The sequence below is a fragment of the Anser anser genome (assembly GCF_964211835.1).
Source record: "Anser anser genome assembly, contig: HAP1_SCAFFOLD_95, whole genome shotgun sequence".
In the NCBI taxonomy this organism is placed as follows: Eukaryota; Metazoa; Chordata; class Aves; order Anseriformes; family Anatidae; genus Anser; species Anser anser.
In genome coordinates, this window is record NW_028153990.1 from 51,145 (window position 1) to 69,475 (window position 18,331).

At 51.7% G+C, this 18,331-nt stretch overlaps 2 protein-coding genes across 2 annotated transcripts; one reads left to right on the forward strand and one right to left on the reverse strand.

Moving 5' to 3' along the window:
- Positions 1 to 1,256, reverse strand: LOC310891028 (olfactory receptor 14A16-like). The gene has a single exon (XM_083853331.1). It carries the CDS (start codon positions 1,113 to 1,115, stop codon positions 156 to 158), a length of 960 nt encoding a protein of 319 aa, XP_083709457.1. The 5' UTR covers positions 1,116 to 1,256; the 3' UTR covers positions 1 to 155.
- A 14,451-nt stretch (positions 1,257 to 15,707) lies between these two features.
- On the forward strand, positions 15,708 to 17,181 carry LOC310891009 (olfactory receptor 14A16-like). Its single transcript, XM_083853316.1, has one exon. It carries the CDS (start codon positions 16,217 to 16,219, stop codon positions 17,174 to 17,176), a length of 960 nt encoding a protein of 319 aa, XP_083709442.1. The 5' UTR covers positions 15,708 to 16,216; the 3' UTR covers positions 17,177 to 17,181.
- The last annotated feature ends 1,150 nt before the right edge of the window (positions 17,182 to 18,331 follow it).

The following is an 18,331-nucleotide window of genomic DNA, read 5'->3' on the forward strand; positions in this document are numbered from 1 at the left end:
AGAAAAAAAAAAATAGCAATTTCATACCTCGGGAGAAGTGGGGTGAATAAAATACTTCTTTCTACAAAAGTAATACATGGAAATGACACTGAAGATAAATATAACATCATGGTAATGAAAGTAAGTACCAAGCCTCCAAGGGAAAACAAAGGAAGTCACTTGTGGAGAAAGAGGAGAAATGTATCAATCTTAAGAAAAATCCAAGTAATCACTTTCCTGATAGCACGCTTGAGCTCCTTGTTTCTCATGCTGTAGATGAAAGGATTGAATATCGGGGGCACCACTGAGTACAGAACTGCCACCACCAGATCCAGGGATGGAGAGGAGAGGGAGGGGGGCTTCAGGTAGGCAAACATGCCAGTGCTGAGAAACAGAAAGACCACAAACAGGTGAGGGAGGCACGTGGAAAAGGCTTTGTGCCGCCCCTGCTCAGAGGGCATCCTCAGCACGGCCCTAAAGATCTGCAAATAGGAGAGCACAATGGAAGCAAAACACCCCAAGAACAGAACACTACTGAATGTGAGAAGCCCAGCTTCCCTGAAGTAGGAGTTAGTGCAGGAGAGCTTGAGGATCTGGGGGATTTCACAGAAGAACTGGTCAATAGCATTGCCTTGGCAGAGGGGCAGGGAAAATGTATTGGCAGTGTGCAGCAGAGCATAGAGAACCCCACTGCCCCAGGCAGCTGCTGCCATCTGGGCACAAGCTCTGCCGCCCAGGAGGCTCCCGTAGTGCAGGGGCTTGCAGATGGCAACGTAGCGGTCGTAGGACATAATGGTGAGAAGAGAATACTCTGCTGAAAACAAGAAGACAATCAGAAAGACCTGTGCAGCACATCCTTGATAGGAGATGGCCCTGGTGTCCCAGAGGGAATTGGCCATGGCTTTGGGGAGAGTGGTGGAGATGCAGCCCAGGTCGAGGAGGGCGAGGTTGAGGAGGAAGAAGTACATGGGGGTGTGGAGGCGGTGGTCGCAGGCTACGGCGGTGAGGATGAGGCTGTTGCCCAGGAGGGCAGCCAGGTAGATGGCCAGGAAGAGCGCGAAGTGCAGGAGCTGCAGCTCCCGCGTGTCTGCGAATGCCAGCAGGAGGAACTCGGTGATGGAGCTGCTGTTGGACATGTGCTGCCTCTAGGTATGGGGATCTGCACAGGAAGGGAAAGACAATGATATGTTAGGACAGGCTTTTCTGAGTGAAACCTATGCCATTCCCCCAGCCATACTGCCATGCTTTTTCTTTCTCTACTGGAATCTTTCATTCAGCTCCATGACATGAGCTTCAGTTTTTAAGGTTCAGTGTGCAATGAGGAGCAAGGGCCTCTGCTCCCGGGCTCTCAAGGGAATCAGTCCTGACCCAGCGCAGTGAGTGTACAGGACCATGGCAGCAGGACAAGGTTTTATTTTCAGATTTTGTCAAATGAAATCATTTCTTACCCAGAAGGGCATGTCTGCATCTGCATTGCCAGAGCTACAGAATGTAGTTGGCAGAAAAGTGCTTTAGGGCCACTTTTATTCTACACACCCTCATCCCCTTCATCATGCCCCAACAGTGTCCTCTGAAGTCAGAAATCCTGAGATTTTCTGCTTAACTCAGAGTGAATGGCTGTGAGACCTGAGAGGCAAAGGGATTCACTGTGGCTTGGTGCAGAGTGAAGGGAGCTGGCTGGGCTTGTTCCCAGCTGCCCGGCACTTGCAGATTTTGGGCACCAAGGGCAATAACATTCATATTACACTTGAAAAGAAGCCAGACTCTGCTGAGAGCAGAGGAGGCCACTGCCAATCCCTCAGTGCCCAGCCCTTTTGAAGGTACCTGAGCAAGGTTTCAGCACCACACCTCTAGCCAAGGACACCTAACATCCATTTCTCCAGCGCAACAGCATGTCCTTGCGTGTAGCATCTCCTCCACTACACAAGGCTTCTAGATCATGCAAGCAGACGATGGGAAAGATTTGCATCCTGCAGGGCAGCTCACAGCTCTAAAGGCTGTGAGGGCAGAGGCTTTTCTTAGCGGGACAGGAGGCAAGGGGGCTTGCACAGAGGAAGCGGTCTGCACTGAATGAAAAAATATGGAGTTTTGTGATGAATTCTCCCTCCGACAAGATTTCTGATTTACCTTCCACTCATTCCTCGATCATATCCCTGAAGCTTTTACTTCCAGGAGCTCTTTCCCTGTCTCACGTCTTCTTCCTGTTTCTGCTCACAACCGCAGTGTGAGAAAGAGTCTTGTGTTTTTGCAGTAGAATGTGTTTTTGCAGTGGAAAATTCCACTAACCTTGCATATTCAAAAGTGATTGTGCAGGCATGACAGTGACATGGAAGTGGGGAGTATGATACACAGATAAAGGAAAGGCCCCATTCTCTCAAAACAAGGATAGCTAAGAAAAACAGGACGAGCAGTGCAGAATCAGTAAAAACAAAAAATCATGCGCCCTCTAGTCATGAGAGAAGAAGGAAATAAAAAAGGAAAAGGAGAAATTAACAGCTGGTCAAATCAAATTCTACATATATGGTATAGTAATAAGCATCGAATAGTTTGTGAACTTGTACTCAGCCAATGAGGAAACGGCAGGAATCAAGTGTTGGGTAATAGGAAATATGGGGTTATGATATACTTTTGCTGGGCGCTCCTGCCTGCAGGACACTCGCCATTGCAATCACGAATAAAATAGCTTCACAGAAAATCCTGTCCGAGAAAATTATTGGGTTTTTCTCACACCACCCCAAACTCTATGCAGTAATCTTTGCCCTTCAGAAACCTACCTGTATACAGGACAGTGGCTAGCTGGATGTGTGTCTTTGTAGGTGGAAAAGGACCTGTCAGAAAGCCCTGCTGGGTTCAGCAAAGTTGATGCTGTAGCTTTCGATAGGAAGAGGAGAGGCTGAAGGCAGTTTTGGGGCTGCTCACAAACCCACTGATCATCAAAGTTAACAGCTCAGGAGTCTCAGCAATGTGCTCACGCTGGACAGCTCCTTTTCCGTGTCTCCTTAATTCCCCTCCCTGTCCAGTAGAGTAGGTAACTAAAAAGAGGGCAGAAAATCCCTTCTTTGATCATTCTTGTGAAAAAAAAAAAAATGCCTGGGAAATGATACTGGGTGCTTTGGAGCTGTGAGCAGGCTGTCCCATGCAGCAGCCTCCCCGCAGCACCCTGGGCAGCTCCCCGGGCAGAGCTGCGGCTGCATTGCCCTCCAGCCAGAGACTTACCGGGGTCAGGGCTGGCAAGTGTTCTCCCCCAGCGAGCTCTGTGCATCCTGCCACTTCTGCCTGCCTTTACCCACTCTGTCTCTGCAGGCAGTGCCCCCAGCCCTGCTGCGCTGGGCAGAGGAGCTGCTCCTGGGCAGAGCTGGCTCTCTGCAGCGCTGCCCGCTTGCCAGGAGCTCCCCTTGGGCCCAGGAGCCCGGCCCAGCTCAGCAGCACAGGCCCAGCCCAAGGCCTCCCTTGCTCTGCCCCCCACCAGGCTCCCTGCCCATGGCCCTGGGGCTCCTGGGCTCACAGCTCCTGGAAGGCAGCAGGGTCCCTCCTGGGGAACACACTTGGAAGCAGACAAAGCAAACACTGACTGGCCTTCTCTAAGCATCGTGCTGACTTATTTCTGCAGCAGGAATTGCCCTGCCAGGGTGTGCAGGGCTGCAGGACATGCCAAAGTTCCTCTCTGTTGTTCAACTTACTCATCAGTGAAGTCAATGATGTAATAGACTGCACCCTCACAAACTTTGCCGATGACACAAAGCTGGGAGGAGTGGCTGATACCACAGAGGGACCTCAACAGGCTGGAGAGATAGGCTGAGAGGAACCCCACGAAGTTCAACAAGGGCAAGTGCAGGGTCCTGTCTCCTTCCTAGGGTGGAATAAACCCCAGCACCAGTACAGGCTGGGAATGACCTGCTGGAAAGCAGCTCTGCAAAGAAGGACCTGGGAGTCCTGGTGGACAGCAGGCTGAGCATGAGTCAGCACTGTGCCCTTGTAGCCAAGAAGGCCAACGGGATCCTGGGGTGCATTCGGAAGGGTGTTGCCAGCACGCCAAGGGAGGTGATCCTCCCCCTCTACTCAGCCTGTACAGGTGCTTGGTGTTATTCCTCCCTAGGAAGGAGACACCACAAAGAAAAGGTGGTATGCATGAGAAGCCTGACAGGGTTAGAAAAGCAACATTTAGTTGCAGAAGAAGCACTAGGGCTGAATTCTCATGAAATGTTACTAGTTACTTGACAGAGCAGCACACTGCCACAGTCATGGTGACTGCCTGGCAGCTTTGTGCCTGGGTATCACTGTGAGATCAGCCAAATGGGATGAAGGCTTTGTTCCTCATCCCTACTGTTGAGAGAGGGGTTTTGCCTCTCAGCAGGTGCTATCTCTGCCACATGTCACCCAGGCAATGTCTGTGAGTGGCATCTGCCCTTGGGGCCCAGAGATGTGCAAGGCCTTGGTTCTCTTGCTTTCCAATATCCACTGGCATTCCATCCAAGCTAAGCAACCCAAGGCCTTCTCCAGAGCTGATCATCACAGAAAGGCACTTCTGGGACTCCTTGCAACAGCCTGCAGTAATGCTGCCATTGCTTATGTCAATTGTGGGTGCCTGGAGTGTTTCGGACTCTTCTAGAGGTGAGTTTGAAGTATGGGAATGCTTTATACAAACACAAAAGAGCTTTGACATGTTGGCTTGTGCTCAGTGACTTCTGTCCTAGAGCACTGCAGGTTATTGAATCAAAGTCTGGAATACCTGGAGTGTGTCCAGTGTCCTAGAGCCACTCACACACTGGCTGATACTGACTTGGTTACTGAAAATACAGTTTGGTGGGAGACTTCAACTTCCCAGATGTCTTCTGGAAAGACAACACAGCAGAGAGGAATCAGTCTAGCAGGTCTCTGGAGTGGGTGGAAGATAACTTCCTGACAAAGCTGCTGAGTGAGCCAACCAGGGAACGTGCCCGGCTGGACCTTTTGATTGTGAACAGAGAAGGCCTTGGGGGGAATGTGAAGGTTGGAGGCCATCTTGGGCATAACGATCACGAATTAATAGAGTTTTTGATTTTTGGAGAGGTAAGGAGCGGGGTTAGCATAATTGCCGCCCTGGACTTCAAGAGGGCTGACTTTGGCCTGTTAAAGAGCTTGGTTGGCAGAGTCCCTTAGGAGGCAGTTGTGAAAGGCAAAGGAGTCCAGGAAGGCTGGACACTCTTCAAGAAGGAAATCCTAAAGGCACAGGAAAAAGCCATTCCCATGTCCCAAAAGATGAGCCAGTGGAGAAGGTTGGCCTGGCAGAACAGAGAGGTTTGGATAGGGCTCAGTAAGGAAAAGAGAGTTTATGACCTTTGGAAGAAGGAGCAGGACACTCAGGAGAACTACAAAGATGTTGTGAGGCTGTGCAGGGAGAAAATTAGAAGGGCCAAAGCCCAGCTGGAACTCAGTCTGGCTACTGCCATGCAAGAGAATAAAAAATGTCTTTATAAATGCCTTAGCAACAAAAGGAGGACTAAGGAGAATCTCCATCCTTAATTGTATGGGGGGAAACATAGTGACAAGAGATGAGGAAAAGGCAGAGGTACTTAATGCCTTCTTTGCCTCAGTCTTTAGTATGAAGCCCAGTTGTTCTCTGGGTACCTAGCCTCCTGAGCTGGTAGGTAGGGACAGAAAGCAGAATGAAGCCCTCCTAATCCAAGAGGAAATGGTTAGCAACCTGCTACTCCGCTTAGTCATACAGAAGTCTATGGGGCTAGAGGGGACCCACCCAAGAGTATTGAAGGAGCTGGCAGAAGTACTTACCAAGCCACTTTCCGTCATTTATCAGCAGTCCTGGCTGCCAGGGGAGGTCACAGCTTACTGTCGGCTAGCAAATGTGATGCCCATCTACAGGAAAGGCCAAAAGGAGGACCCATGGAGCTACAGGCCTGTCAGTCTTACATTGGTGCCGGGGAACATTATGATGCAGATTATCTTGAGTGCCATCATTCAACACATACAGGACAACCAGGTGATTGGTATCAGTCAGCATGGATTTATGAAAGGCAGCTCCTGCTTGATGAACCTGATCTCTTTCTATGACAATGCGATGCACTTGGTGGATGAGGGAAAGACTGAGGATGTTGTTTACCTAGGGTTTAGTAAAGCTTTTGACTCTGCTTCCCAGAGCATTCTCCTGGAGAAACTGGCTTCTCATGTCTTGGATGGGCGTGAGCTTTGCTGGGTAAAAAAAATGGCTGTGTGTCTGGGCCCAAAGGGTTGTGGTGAATGGAGTTAAATCCAATTGGAACTCGAGACTATGGCCTGGACAAGTCTGTAGGTTGTGCGAGGGATTCCTGTGTGCTGGCACCACGCATCCTGGCTGTGAGAAAAATCTCAATAATTTTCTTCAGACAGGATCTTCTGCAAAGCTATTTTATTCGCGATTGCAATGGCGGGCGTCCTGCAAGCAGAAGTGCACAGTAAAAGTTTATCATAACCTTGTATTCCCTATTACCCGACACCTACACTTTTGCACTCCAAGGCTTCCTGAAGGGAAGTTGTGATGACGAGGGGGTCGGCCTTTTCTCCCAGATAACTAATGATAGGACTCGAGGAAATGTCCATGAGTTGCGCCTGGGGAGATTTAGATTAGATATCAGGAAAAACTTTTTCTCTCAAAGAGTGGTCAGGCACTGGAACGGCCTGCCCAGGGAGGTGGAGGAGTCACTGTCCCTTGCGGTGTTCAAGAAGCACCTGGATGAGGTGCTATGTTATATGATTTAGCAGCTTAGTGGGTAGTATTGGTGATAAGAGGACATTTGGACTAGATGATCTTGTAGGTCCTTTCCAACCCCGTGTTTCTATGATTCTATGACCTGATTTCCCCCGTGTCCTCATTGGCTGAGTACTGCAGGTTCACAGCCTACTCGATGCCCTTCTATGCCATATATGTACATTTTTTTTGACCAACTGGTAATTTCTCCTTTTCCTTTTTTTTTTTTTCCTTATTCTCTCATGACTAGAGGTTCATGATTTTTCTTTTTACTGACTTCGCACTTCTTGTCCTGTTTTTCTTAGCTCTCCTCCTTAATTTGGGACAGTGGGACCTTCCCCTTCTATTGCAAAACCACAACTATGTTTCTCACACTGGCACACTTACCCGTAAATTCCTGGAGTTAACTACACTTGAAACAGCCATTGAGATGCCGAGAAACTCGTGTTGGACCATGTGTGATAAACTCAGGCTGAAAGACTCAAGAGTGGGTGACTTTGACTGGCTGTGGCAGAGCCCAGCAGCCTGCCCCAGTCTGGGAATATGTCCCCTTCCAACTAGGGAAATTAAAAGGGATTAATATGAACAGACCCATTAGGTCAATCTGCACAGTAAGGGAAAGTAATGGTTCTTGTGCTGTAGGTGCAACAGGCAGGAGGCCTTGGATAGGGCCTCAGAAGAGTCAAGCAGATCTAATCTGGTTCATCCCTGAGCTAAGACAAACACTGTGAGCAGAGCGAAGGACACCGAGTGGTGCCCTAGGACGAAGGAGGATGCAGAGCACAGCTGTAAGAGGTATCTTTCTTGTGTCACGACTGACACAGGTTCAGCTGAAGTGAAAGCCCCAGCCCAGGACCCATGGAGTGAAGGTCCCTGGGCACAACTGCAGAAAGACTTTGCAAGACCTCTGCCACTGACAGCTTGAAACACCAAATGCATCTTGGCAGTAGTAGGTCCTTTTGGCTCAGGGGCAGATGTCCTCCCTGGCAACACCACCACGGAGGCCACCACTGCAAAGCTGCTGCGTGACACCGACTTTTGTCCCTGGTGTCCAGAGAGGGGAGAGGGGAAGGGGAGAGGCAGGCCGTGGGGAGGGGGCTGGAGTGAGGTCACTGCCACTGCAGCAGCCTGACTGGCCCTCAGAAGGGCTGGCCGGCAGGCACTGTGACATCATCCCGCGCATCAGAGAGCCCCTGGGCAGAAATGACGTCACTGCAGAGGGGAGGGCGAGGGGCTGGCAGAGCCCCATCGAGGGGCTGGCTGTGGGTCCCCTCTGCTACAGCCACCTGACTGCACGGGGCAGGCAGGAGGGCAGGCAGGGCTCATGTCCACTTCTTGACAGCAGGATCATTTCTCCTTTTAGGCTATAAATCGTCTTTCTTTATTCTGTTTCTTTGTCCTGTTTACAAGCAGGACACACAGTCCAGATGTGGCACAATGCCCTCAGCCTGGGGCACAGGCAGGAGGAGATGGATCCCAATCTCCTGTCACAGGGCTGTGACATTGATAGAAGAGCTGATGAGGTGCTGGGGGACAGGTCCCTCAGCTTGGGGCGCTGTGCTGGATAGGGACATATGGATGGGGGGATGAATAACAGGGTATTGTCCTCCATTTGAAGGAGCCACTCCTCTATGGGATGGGCAGCAGGTTGGGGGTGCCCTTGTGGGTGAAGGTCAGAGGAGAGCCAGTCAGGGTGACAGTGTGGTCGTGCTAGATGGGTGCAGATTCTTCAGAAGAGACAAGCGGGGACGATCAACAGAGGTTTGCCCTCAGCATGAAAGAAGCTGCCTGGATGCATCGATCTCTTCTATGGATTGGGCAGCAGACTGGGAGGATCCTTGTGGGTGAGGGTCAAAATGTGAGTCAGTCAGGGCGACAGCATGGCAGGAGGTAAATGGCTGCAGTCAGGCTGAAGAAGGGGACAAAGTCTTATGGAAGCCATTGAAGTAAGTTGAGTTCACTGACTCCACGTCTCCCTGGGGGCCTTTAATCACTCGGACGGTCACAGGAAAGGGACACTGCTGGGTGTAAACATTCCTGATGGTTTCTGTGGCTTCTTGGAGACAGCTTCTGTGCACAGCTGCCAGATGGGCCAACCTAGGTGATATTCACCGGGATCTGGGACTTGCAAACAGGAAAACTTGTGTCTTGACACTCCTCTTGCCAAATGCATGTTGTAGTCCAGCTGCTTTTCAGCACATGGAAAGAGATGAGGTTTCGGGGCCCAGCCCTACATCCAGCACTGCACATTCTCACTCTTGTCTTTCCCTGCAGCCCACTTGACATGGTGCAGCTGACACGGGACCAGGTACATCTGTGTGCAGTACAGTCAGGGGCAGTAGTCCTGCCTTCAGTATGCATCAGGTCTCCTGAAATGAGAGACTTGGTCAAGTTCTGAGAGAGAACCCAGAGTAGATCCTAAATCAGGATGGGTTCCTACTTCATTGTGGACACAAAGACACAAGTGGTCTCCTACAGGCAGATCTGGCAGCCCGGCTGCAAGGGGCAGGCCGCCTCTCCACCTCAACCTCTTCATGGGCGCCTTCTCCTAGAGGCTCATGGCCATGGCCAACGGGTAGCAGCCTTGAGGAGTGCACCACGTCTGTCACAGACCATTTTCCCCACTCTCCTCTCCATCTGTAGTGCTGCCATACTCCTCTCCCTCACAATGATGTGCTGAGGGTATGTTTGCCATTCCCTCGTGTACCACCTCTGCCTCCTGCATGGCAGACCAGGGGATGGTGCTGAGGCCATCTCAAAGTACAGAGCCCCATGGGCTTTCCCAGAAGGAGGATCCTGGCGAGTGCTGCAATTCCCTCCATATAACACATCCTACTTCTCCAAGTGAGCGAACTGCAGTGAAGAGGAGTTAAGGCACACTGAGGGGATGCTCCATCCCAGGTGCCTTCACTCCCATCTTTTGAGAAAAAAGCCCAGGCCCAGGACAAGCCTCAAACCCAAGCCTCCTGGGAGGGCTCCCAAGAGCAGAGGCGTGTTGGTGCAGGAACACAGCAGTGACTTCTCCAGCGCTCCACTTCCTATACCCAATGGCCTTTGTCACCATTTGCAGATGTTCCTGGTGGATTTGTCAGGAAATGCTGGAAAAGAGCTGGGCAGAAGAGAGGTAACGGTTTCTCAGGACAAGAAGGGAAATCTCTTGTCTCTCTCTTGAGCTGTGCTGTCTCCATGCTTGAGATATCATAAGCCTTCAGATGACACATGCTGATGTCACAGGGGGATGCACTGCATCACCAGGATATCGTCACTGGAGCAGCGGCAGTGCCGGCACTTCCCTGCAAGGCCTGGTCCCTGCTGGGCACTGCTTGGGTGCTCCCCACCGCTGTCCTGTGGCCAGGAGTGGGGGCAGCAGGCAGCAAGGTTGCACTGGGCGACCCTCGCTGACGGGCGGAGGAGCAGGGGCACCTTGCAGAGGAGCTGTGGTTGAGGAGCCAGGGCGGGCATCCCTTGTCCTGAGCTGAGGGCCAGCAGCAAGCGAGATGGACGGCTGCTGGAGGGTGACCATCACCTCCGACCTGACTTCCATGTTCCCAGTGCTCCTGCAGCTCTCCCCCAAAGGTGAGGGTGTCAGGAGCCCCTTCCCAAGGGGTGGCCGAGGGGCTGTCAGCTGTCCCAAGCTGCAAGTCCTAGGATGGGAGGGGATGGGGGGGGGGGGGGGGGGGGGGGCTGAACCGGGCAGGTGAAAGCTATGAGAGCCCTGCCTGTGGGTCCCGCTGGGCTCAGGGGACAATGTGGCAGCCAAGACTCCTGGGTCCTGATGCTAGGGCTGTCCTGAGCCTCAGGGCTCCTCTGGCCATGGCTCAGCCTCCTCCTTGTGATGGGGGACAGTCCAGGGCCAGGTTTCCCTGGGAGCTGGTGCCTCTTTGGGATCTGGTCTGGTCTTGGAGGAAAGACGTCCTGTGTCCCAAAGACTGGTGTGGCCTGCAGCTCCCACAGCTGTCTCAGGAATGTGCCAGAAATGCCTGTGTTGGAAATCAAGCCTTCCTCTTCTACTGCTCTCCTTCAGGGGAACCTCTCTTCATTCCCTGCTGTGCAGCCAGGCTGGCACAGCATATCGTGGATGCTGAGATGCCATCCCTGGATGGGCACAACCCTGGTGCTGATCCCTTCCCATATCCCTACTGTGGTGGTTTTATCTGGCTACACAGGTGAACTCCACGGCAACTGCTCTTTCACTTCTCCACCTAAAGGAAAAAGGAGAAAGTATGATGAAAAGAGCTCAAGGGTTGAGGTAGAACATGAGGTCAGCCACCAAATACCATCATGGGCACCAATTATCATCACGGGCAAGACAGATTTAGCATAGGCAGATTAATATAATTTATTGCGTATTACCGGTGGACTACAACCGTGATGAATTACAAGCAAACTAAAAACACCATTCCCTCCATCGACCGTCTTCTACCCCTTTCCCCTGAGTGCGGCAGGGGAATGGGGATTGCCATCAGTCCATGACACTTGTCTCCACCACTCCTTGATGGTCAATCTCTGCCCCTGTGTCCCTCCCATGGGATGCCCTCCTTCCCGATTGGATCCTGCGTGGGGCGCAAAGGATTGAGATAATGACAGATATGACCACATTGTGTTACAATAAAACTGTTACAAGCATTATATCCAAGTCATAGTTGCTGACCACAATGCGGAGATATATATATATATTTAACCTCGGTGTAGTAGTTGTGTTTGGCCTCAGAATTGTGTTGGATAGCACATTACATACTGTGTGTGTTCCCTGTTGTGCTGTTTATCCTTTCTGGGGGCTGGTTTATGGTTATCAGTTTACTCTATAGGCTAACGCTGCCTTATGTTATGCTAAAATTGCTGGTCATGAGACTAATCTGGTAGTTGTACTCAGCATTGCTGTCACCTCCATATTTGAGGAACCTTCTCTCGGAAACTGTTCATAATTAACAGTCGTTACCTTTTCTCCTCGGGGAGCCAATCTATGGGAGGGATGAGGGGGGACACTTCTTCTCCCCACTTCTTCCCTTTCCCTTTCTCCTTCACCTCCCCCTTTCTCCTCCAGGCTAGTAACAATAGCTCTTCAAAACTCTGAATATCCTTGGGATGTTCAAACCAAGTTCTTCTTATTCTTATTTCTCCTGAATGTGTTTCAGGTTTTCTTTAAGGTTAGGGTAATCTATTTCTAGAATGCCACACAGGGATGTGCCTTGAGGCAGGATAATTGTGAGTGGCAGGGAATGTGGGAGGATATGGGCGGGCACCTAGAACTGTAGACACCTGAAATGCTTTGTTACTTCACCTATGAACAAGTGCAGAATCCTAAAAAATAATCACAGAATGCTTGAAAAAGGACTGTCATCACCCTGGCAATTCCAAAGAGACAGAAATAACTGCAAAGTGCTGGGGCTTGGCCTTTGCTTACTGAGTTGCAATCTACACAACTCCAATCCCTGTGACTGGGCCACAGAACCAAACTGTGCCTGTATCAGTCATACGTATACGTGAGAAAAAAACAATATCAGCTTGTTTAGCAAGGAAAGAAACTCCTACTCATACAGGGAAGGAGGAAGAAGAAGATGAGGCAGGCTACTCCCAAGCAGGGCCATCAGAGGAACAGGTGGATGAAGAGTGAGATAACATAAAATCATCAGTAAGCACCTGATCACTGTTCCTTGGGGAGCTGTGAGATGTGCGAAAAGATTTCAGCCATCATCTAGGCCAGCACATTGTCACCTGTCTGATCTGATACTGGGATAACAGGGCCAGTAGCCTGGAATTAGAGGGCAGGGAAGCCAAGCAGCTGGGATCCCTCCCCAGGGAAGGGGGCATTGACAAAGCAGTTGGAAAGGGGGCACAAACCCTCACTCTCTTGAGGCAACTCCTGTCAGGTGTAAAGGAAAGGTATCCCTTCAAGGAAGATGTTGCATGTCACCCAGGCAAATGGACCACCAGGGAGAGAGGCAGCCCGTATCTGATGGAATTGGCCATGCTGGAGGTGATTTATGGTGATTTATGCACATTAAACAGTTTTCTGCCTTGCCCAGTACCTCACAGGATCCTTCAGTTGTGGGGTTGCTCAGGGTCGAAGTGCCAGTAGCTACCCAAATGGTGCACCACTGGCAATATGGCACTATCCGAGACTCCCTGATTACCATATATATGCTGATTCATCAACTGGAGAGCCAAGGACTGATCAGCAAAATTTGTTCACCCTTTAATAATCCCATAGGGTCAGTGCAAATGTCTAATGGAGAGCTGCAACTAACAGTGGAGTACTGAGTCTAGAATGAAGTCACACCAGATTCAGTAGGTCATCTATAGTCTTCTCTCCTTACAGTCTTAGCTCTAAGAGCAGTTAAATGATCCCTTACAGTATCTGAATGCTGCTGTCCGATCCCTTCCTGGGATCATAAGGAACCAGTACCTCCAGGCCAGAACACTCTCCCTGTACCCGTGGATGCAGGGCCTAAGGTCCCATGAACTGTTAAGGGTGTAGTTTGCAAAGTAACCACTGATTTTGTCCCCACCCACCTCTTGTACCCCTGCAGAGTCCTGCCTCAAGGCACAAAGGGCAGGGAGACCTTGCTGGTGAGAGCTGAGGCTCTGTGGAGATGTCTGAGACACAACAGCCATTACAGCCATGGGGCATGTAGAAAATGAAGAAAATGGTTTAGCTCTCCCTGTGACACATGACTCCTTTTGCTCTGCTGACAGCCTCTGCAGGCTGCCCTGCACATAAGGAGAAGGGACAGGTTCAGTTGTCCTACATGTGGCATCTGCTGCCGTTTCATTTACCCAAAGGACATATGCCTCCACCACACTCCCAGGGAATCAACCACAAATTTCACCAGATGTTTGCATCTGAACAGCTCCTGCCTGTCCTCCATCTCCACTAAGGAGCTATCGTGGCTCAGTAATTCGCATTAAGCTGCCTATGTTGTGGACACCTGAACTGAGGCCAGAGGAATCCCAGCTCCTGCGGGTCTGTGGCAGACATGGGAGGGAGCTGAGACCCCTTCCAACCCCAGGAATAACAAGCAGCATGAGATGACTCGACTGACTCTGCTGAATTCCTTCCTCAAGTGGGGATGAAGGAGATCAGTCCCTGACCATGACTTCATGTCCTAACTGATACTGGGACAAGAAGATGAGATTGTTACACTTAATTGGTTTTCTGTAAGGAGAAATGACCCTGGTGTGAAAAAGTGTGTATGCCCAGGGGAGGGAGGGAAGCCCAGGGATTCCTTGAGGCTGTTTCCCAGCAGGTTCCCCTGCAGCCCCAGGGCCATGGGCAGGGAGCCTGGTGGGGGGCAGAGCAAGGGAGGCCTTGGGCTGGGCCTGTGCTGCTGAGCTGGGCCGGGCTCCTGGGCCCAAGGGGAGCTCCTGGCAAGCGGGCAGCGCTGCAGAGAGCCAGCTCTGCCCAGGAGCAGCTCCTCTGCCCAGCGCAGCAGGGCTGGGGACACTGCCTGCAGAGACAGAGTGGGTAAAGGCAGGCAGAAGTGGCAGGATGCACAGAGCTCGCTGGGGGAGAACACTTGCCAGCCCTGACCCCGGTAAGTCTCTGGCTGGAGGGCAATGCAGCCGCAGCTCCTGGAGGAAGGAGAAGCCGCGGGTGCAGGCAGGGGTGCCCAGGGCTGTGGTGCAGAGCAGGGTCCCTGCTGTGCCCCAGGGGCTGTGTGCCGGGGCAGGGCCTCTGCCGCCTGCCAGGCTCAGCACTCAGCCTGCCCGGGGAGCTGCCCAGGGCGCTGCGGGGAGAAGCTGCGGGTGGCAGGAGCCCCCCCGGCAGGGCAGGGTCCTGCTGCTGGTGGGAGGCTGCAGCCTGGGGCAGCCTGCTCACAGATCCACAGCACCACCAGGGTGTATCCAAGGGACTTTGCAAGAGCTGGGTCAAGGCAAGGGATTTCAGATTCAGTCTCAGCTTTTCTGAGCCTCCTGAGCTTTCAGTTTTGTCTTCTTTGGCTCTGTGGGAATAAAAAGAGATACTATAATTTCCAAGATGAGGCTGACACTCCTAAGCCATACCACTGAGGGTTACAAGGACCCCCAACAAGTCCCTTGCCTGCCCCTCAGCCCATAGAAAGCTCCACCACCACACGTGCAGTGCCAGCAGGGTCTGTGTGACCTGGTCTCTAGGACGTGACCCCAGCGAGCTGCCCCTGGGCAGAGCCCTGCTGCCAGGAGGTGTCTACAGGGCAGAGCTGAGCACCCAGCGGGTGGGATGGGGGCTGTGACCTGCAGGCAGGAGGCGTGGGGACAGAGACCCAGCTGCAGGCAGGGACAGCTGCAGGCAGCAGAGCCATGGGCAGGGAGTGAGCTGGAGCTGCTCCCAGAAACTCTGTGGCAGGGGGAATTTGAGCACCTCTCTACCATCCCTGCCATGCAGGCACCTTCCCCTGACCAACCACATGGTGTCTGCTCCCATTCAGCAAAGCCTCTGCCCCCACATCCATGGGACCTCAGGCTGTGTTTTCCCCTTGGCAGGAGGACCCTCAGAAGAGAACCCCCCCCAGCTGCCCATGTCTCCCTCCATTTCCTTCCTCCCTCAGGAGGAACACTGGGGCATTTCTCTGTGTTTCCTCTCCCATCCATCCTGCCCTTACTGTTCCCCTCAGTCTCTCTCAGCAGTGGAGTTAATGCCAGAGTTCTAACTCCAGAACTGTGAGTCCTACTCTTGAATTGTGTTACTGGCAGTAAAGTGCCCAAGCTCTTCTAGCCAATGTGGCTCTGGGCACTGCAGTGTGCAGGGCAGGGAACAGAGCTGGCTCTGTTCAGGTCACTCTGATTTAAGGACATCCAGTGGTGTCCCTGTACAGCCCCTCTGTATTACAGGTGCACTGAATCTGAACAAAACTACAGGTTTCAGAACGTGTCACCGGCTTTCCCAGGTACCCACTGCTGCATAGCAGGTCTGAGTCTTAAGGAGCTCATGGGCAGAGGCTGCTGATCCAAACAGCGCTCAGCCAGCAGAAAGAAGAGCTCCAGCAAGAGACGTGAGTGAAGCTGCTGCTGAGAAAGACCTGTGGAGGTGTGGGAGAAAGGAGGGGTGTTGCTGAAAGAATAGAGATTTGCTCAGAGAAGTCTGCCCAAAGTTCTCCATGTCCTTTTGTCTTTGGACAGGCCCTGAGACCAAGAGTCAGCACATGTCCAATTGCATCGTGCATCACTTGTTTTGTAAACATGATTATTAGTAGTACTTTTATCATTATAATTATTATTTTCCTTTCTTTTCTGTCCTAATAAACTGTCTTTATCTCAACTCACAGGCTTTCATTTCTTTCTAATTCTCTCCCCTATCCCAGAGAGGAAGGGGGGAGGGTGAGCAAACGGCTCTGTGGAGCTTAGCTGCCAGCAGGGTTAAACCACAACACCCTCTTTTAATCAATGTGCGTCTGATGTGACAAGGAATGCAGACGGTGTGTCACTAAGTTTCAGAGGTTTCTGCAAGAAACTGAGTAGGTTTAACTCAAAGAAGTCTGTCCTAAATTGTCACTGCATTTTCCTTCTTCAACAGGTCCACATTCCCAGGGGCATGAAATGTCCAACAGCAGCTCCATCACTGAGTTCCTCCTCCTGGCATTAACAGACACGCTGGAGCTGCAGCTTCTGCACTTCGCGCTCTTCCTGGCCATCTACCTGGCTGCCCTCCTGGGCAACGGCCTCATCCTCACCGCCGTAGCCTGCGACCACCGCCTCCACAGCCCCATGTACTTCTTCCTCCTCAACCTCGCCGTCCTCGACCTGGGCTGCATCTCCACCACTCTCCCCAAAGCCATGGCCAATTCCCTCTGGGACACCAGGGCCATCTCGTACATAGGATGTGCCACACAGGTGTTTTTCTTCCTCTTTTTGTTTTCAGCAGAATATTGTCTTCTCACCATCATGTCCTATGACCGCTATGTTGCCATCTGCAAGCCCCTGCACTATGGGAGCCTCCTGGGCAGCAGAGCTTGTGCCCAGATGGCAGCAGCTGCCTGGGGCAGTGGGGTTCTCTATGCTCTGCTGCTCACTGCCAATACATTTTCACTGCCACTCTGTGGACAAAATACCCTGGACCAGTTCTTCTGCGAAATCCCCTCCATCCTCAAGCTCTCCTGCTCAGACTCCTACCTCAGGGAAGTTTGGCTTCTTCTGGTTGGTGTCTGTTTAGCATCTGGCTGTTTTGTTTTCATCATACTGTCCTACGTGCAGATCTTCAGGGCTGTGCTGAGGATGCCCTCTGAGCAGGGCCGGCACAAAGCCTTCTCCACCTGCCTCCCTCACCTCTTTGTAGTCTCCCTGTTTATCAGCACTGGCTTTTTTGCTTACCTGAAGCCCCCCTCCATCTCCTCCCCATCCCTGAACCTGGTGGTGGCAGTTCTGTACTCGGTGATACCTCCAACATTGAACCCCCTCATCTACAGCATGAGAAGCAGGGAGCTCAAGTGGGCTGTGAGGAAAGTGATTTCATGGATGTTTCTGAATAGTGAGAAATTTCCCCTCTTTTTCCAGAAATGACTTAACTTGGTACTTCCCCTCAGGCCTGGTCCTTCTTTCATTATCATTTTTGTTCTTCTTATCTTTGATATCATTTGCATTTATTATGCTCTTAGAGTAATATTTCTTTTTCATCCTACTTCTGCTGAGGAGCGACACTGCTCTATTTGCTCTTGAGGCTCTGTAAATATGTGTCTAACAGAAGGTCAGAGCTGACTCTTCCATAGCATCTGCAAAATAAAACGGGATCTCCACAGTGCACTGTCTGAAGCCTTGGCTCTTTTTTCAAGGTTGTTGCCAAGCTTTCCAGAAGCTTGTGCCGCTTTCCATCACCTATCAGACGCTTTCCATCATCTGTCAGTGGTCATGGTCATCCAGAGAGGTCCCAGATGCCTGGCGATTTGCTAATGTGAAGCCCATCTACAAGAAGGTTTGTAAGGAGGACCCGGAGAATTACAGGCCTGTCAGCCTCACCTCGGCGCCAGGAAAGGTGATGGAACAGATCATCTTGAATGCAGTCACACAACGTATGTGGGACAACCTGGGGATGAGGCCCAGTCAGCATGCGTTCATGAAAGGCGGGCCCTGCCTGACCAACCTCATCTCCTTCTATGTCTGGGTGACTTGCGTGGTGGATGAGGGAAATCATGTTGATGCAGTCCACCTAGACTTCAGCAAGGCCTTTAACACAGTCTCCCATAGTGTTCTCCTGGAGAAGTTGGCAGCCCATGGCTTGGACAGGTACACTCTTTGCTGGGTTAAAACTGGCCGGACTGCCGGGCCCAGAGAGTAGTGGTGAACGGAGTGAAATCCAGCTGGTGACTGGTCACTAGTGGTGTTCCACAGGGGTTGGTGTTGGGGCCCATGCTCTTTAACAGCTTAATTGATGATTTGGATGAGGGAATTGAGTGCACCCTCAGTAAGTCTGCAGATGACAACAAGTTGGGGGGAAGTGTCGATTTGCTGGAGGGTAGGAAGGCCCTGTAGAGGGACCTGGACATGTTGGATCGATGGGCAGAGGCCAATGGGATGAGGTTCACCATGGCTAAGTGCTGAATCCTGCCCTGTGGCCACAACAACCCCATGCAGTGCTACAGGCTTGGGGCAGACTGGCTGGAAAGCTGTGCAGAGGAAAAGGTTGGATGTAGTACTTAGGGACATGGTTTAGTGGGGGAT

Coding starts and splice junctions, on each gene's coding strand:
- LOC310891028 (XM_083853331.1), bottom strand. CDS start 1,115: ATGTCCAACAGCAGCTCCATCACCGAGTTCCTCCTGCTGGCATTCGCA.
- LOC310891009 (XM_083853316.1), top strand. CDS start 16,217: ATGTCCAACAGCAGCTCCATCACTGAGTTCCTCCTCCTGGCATTAACA.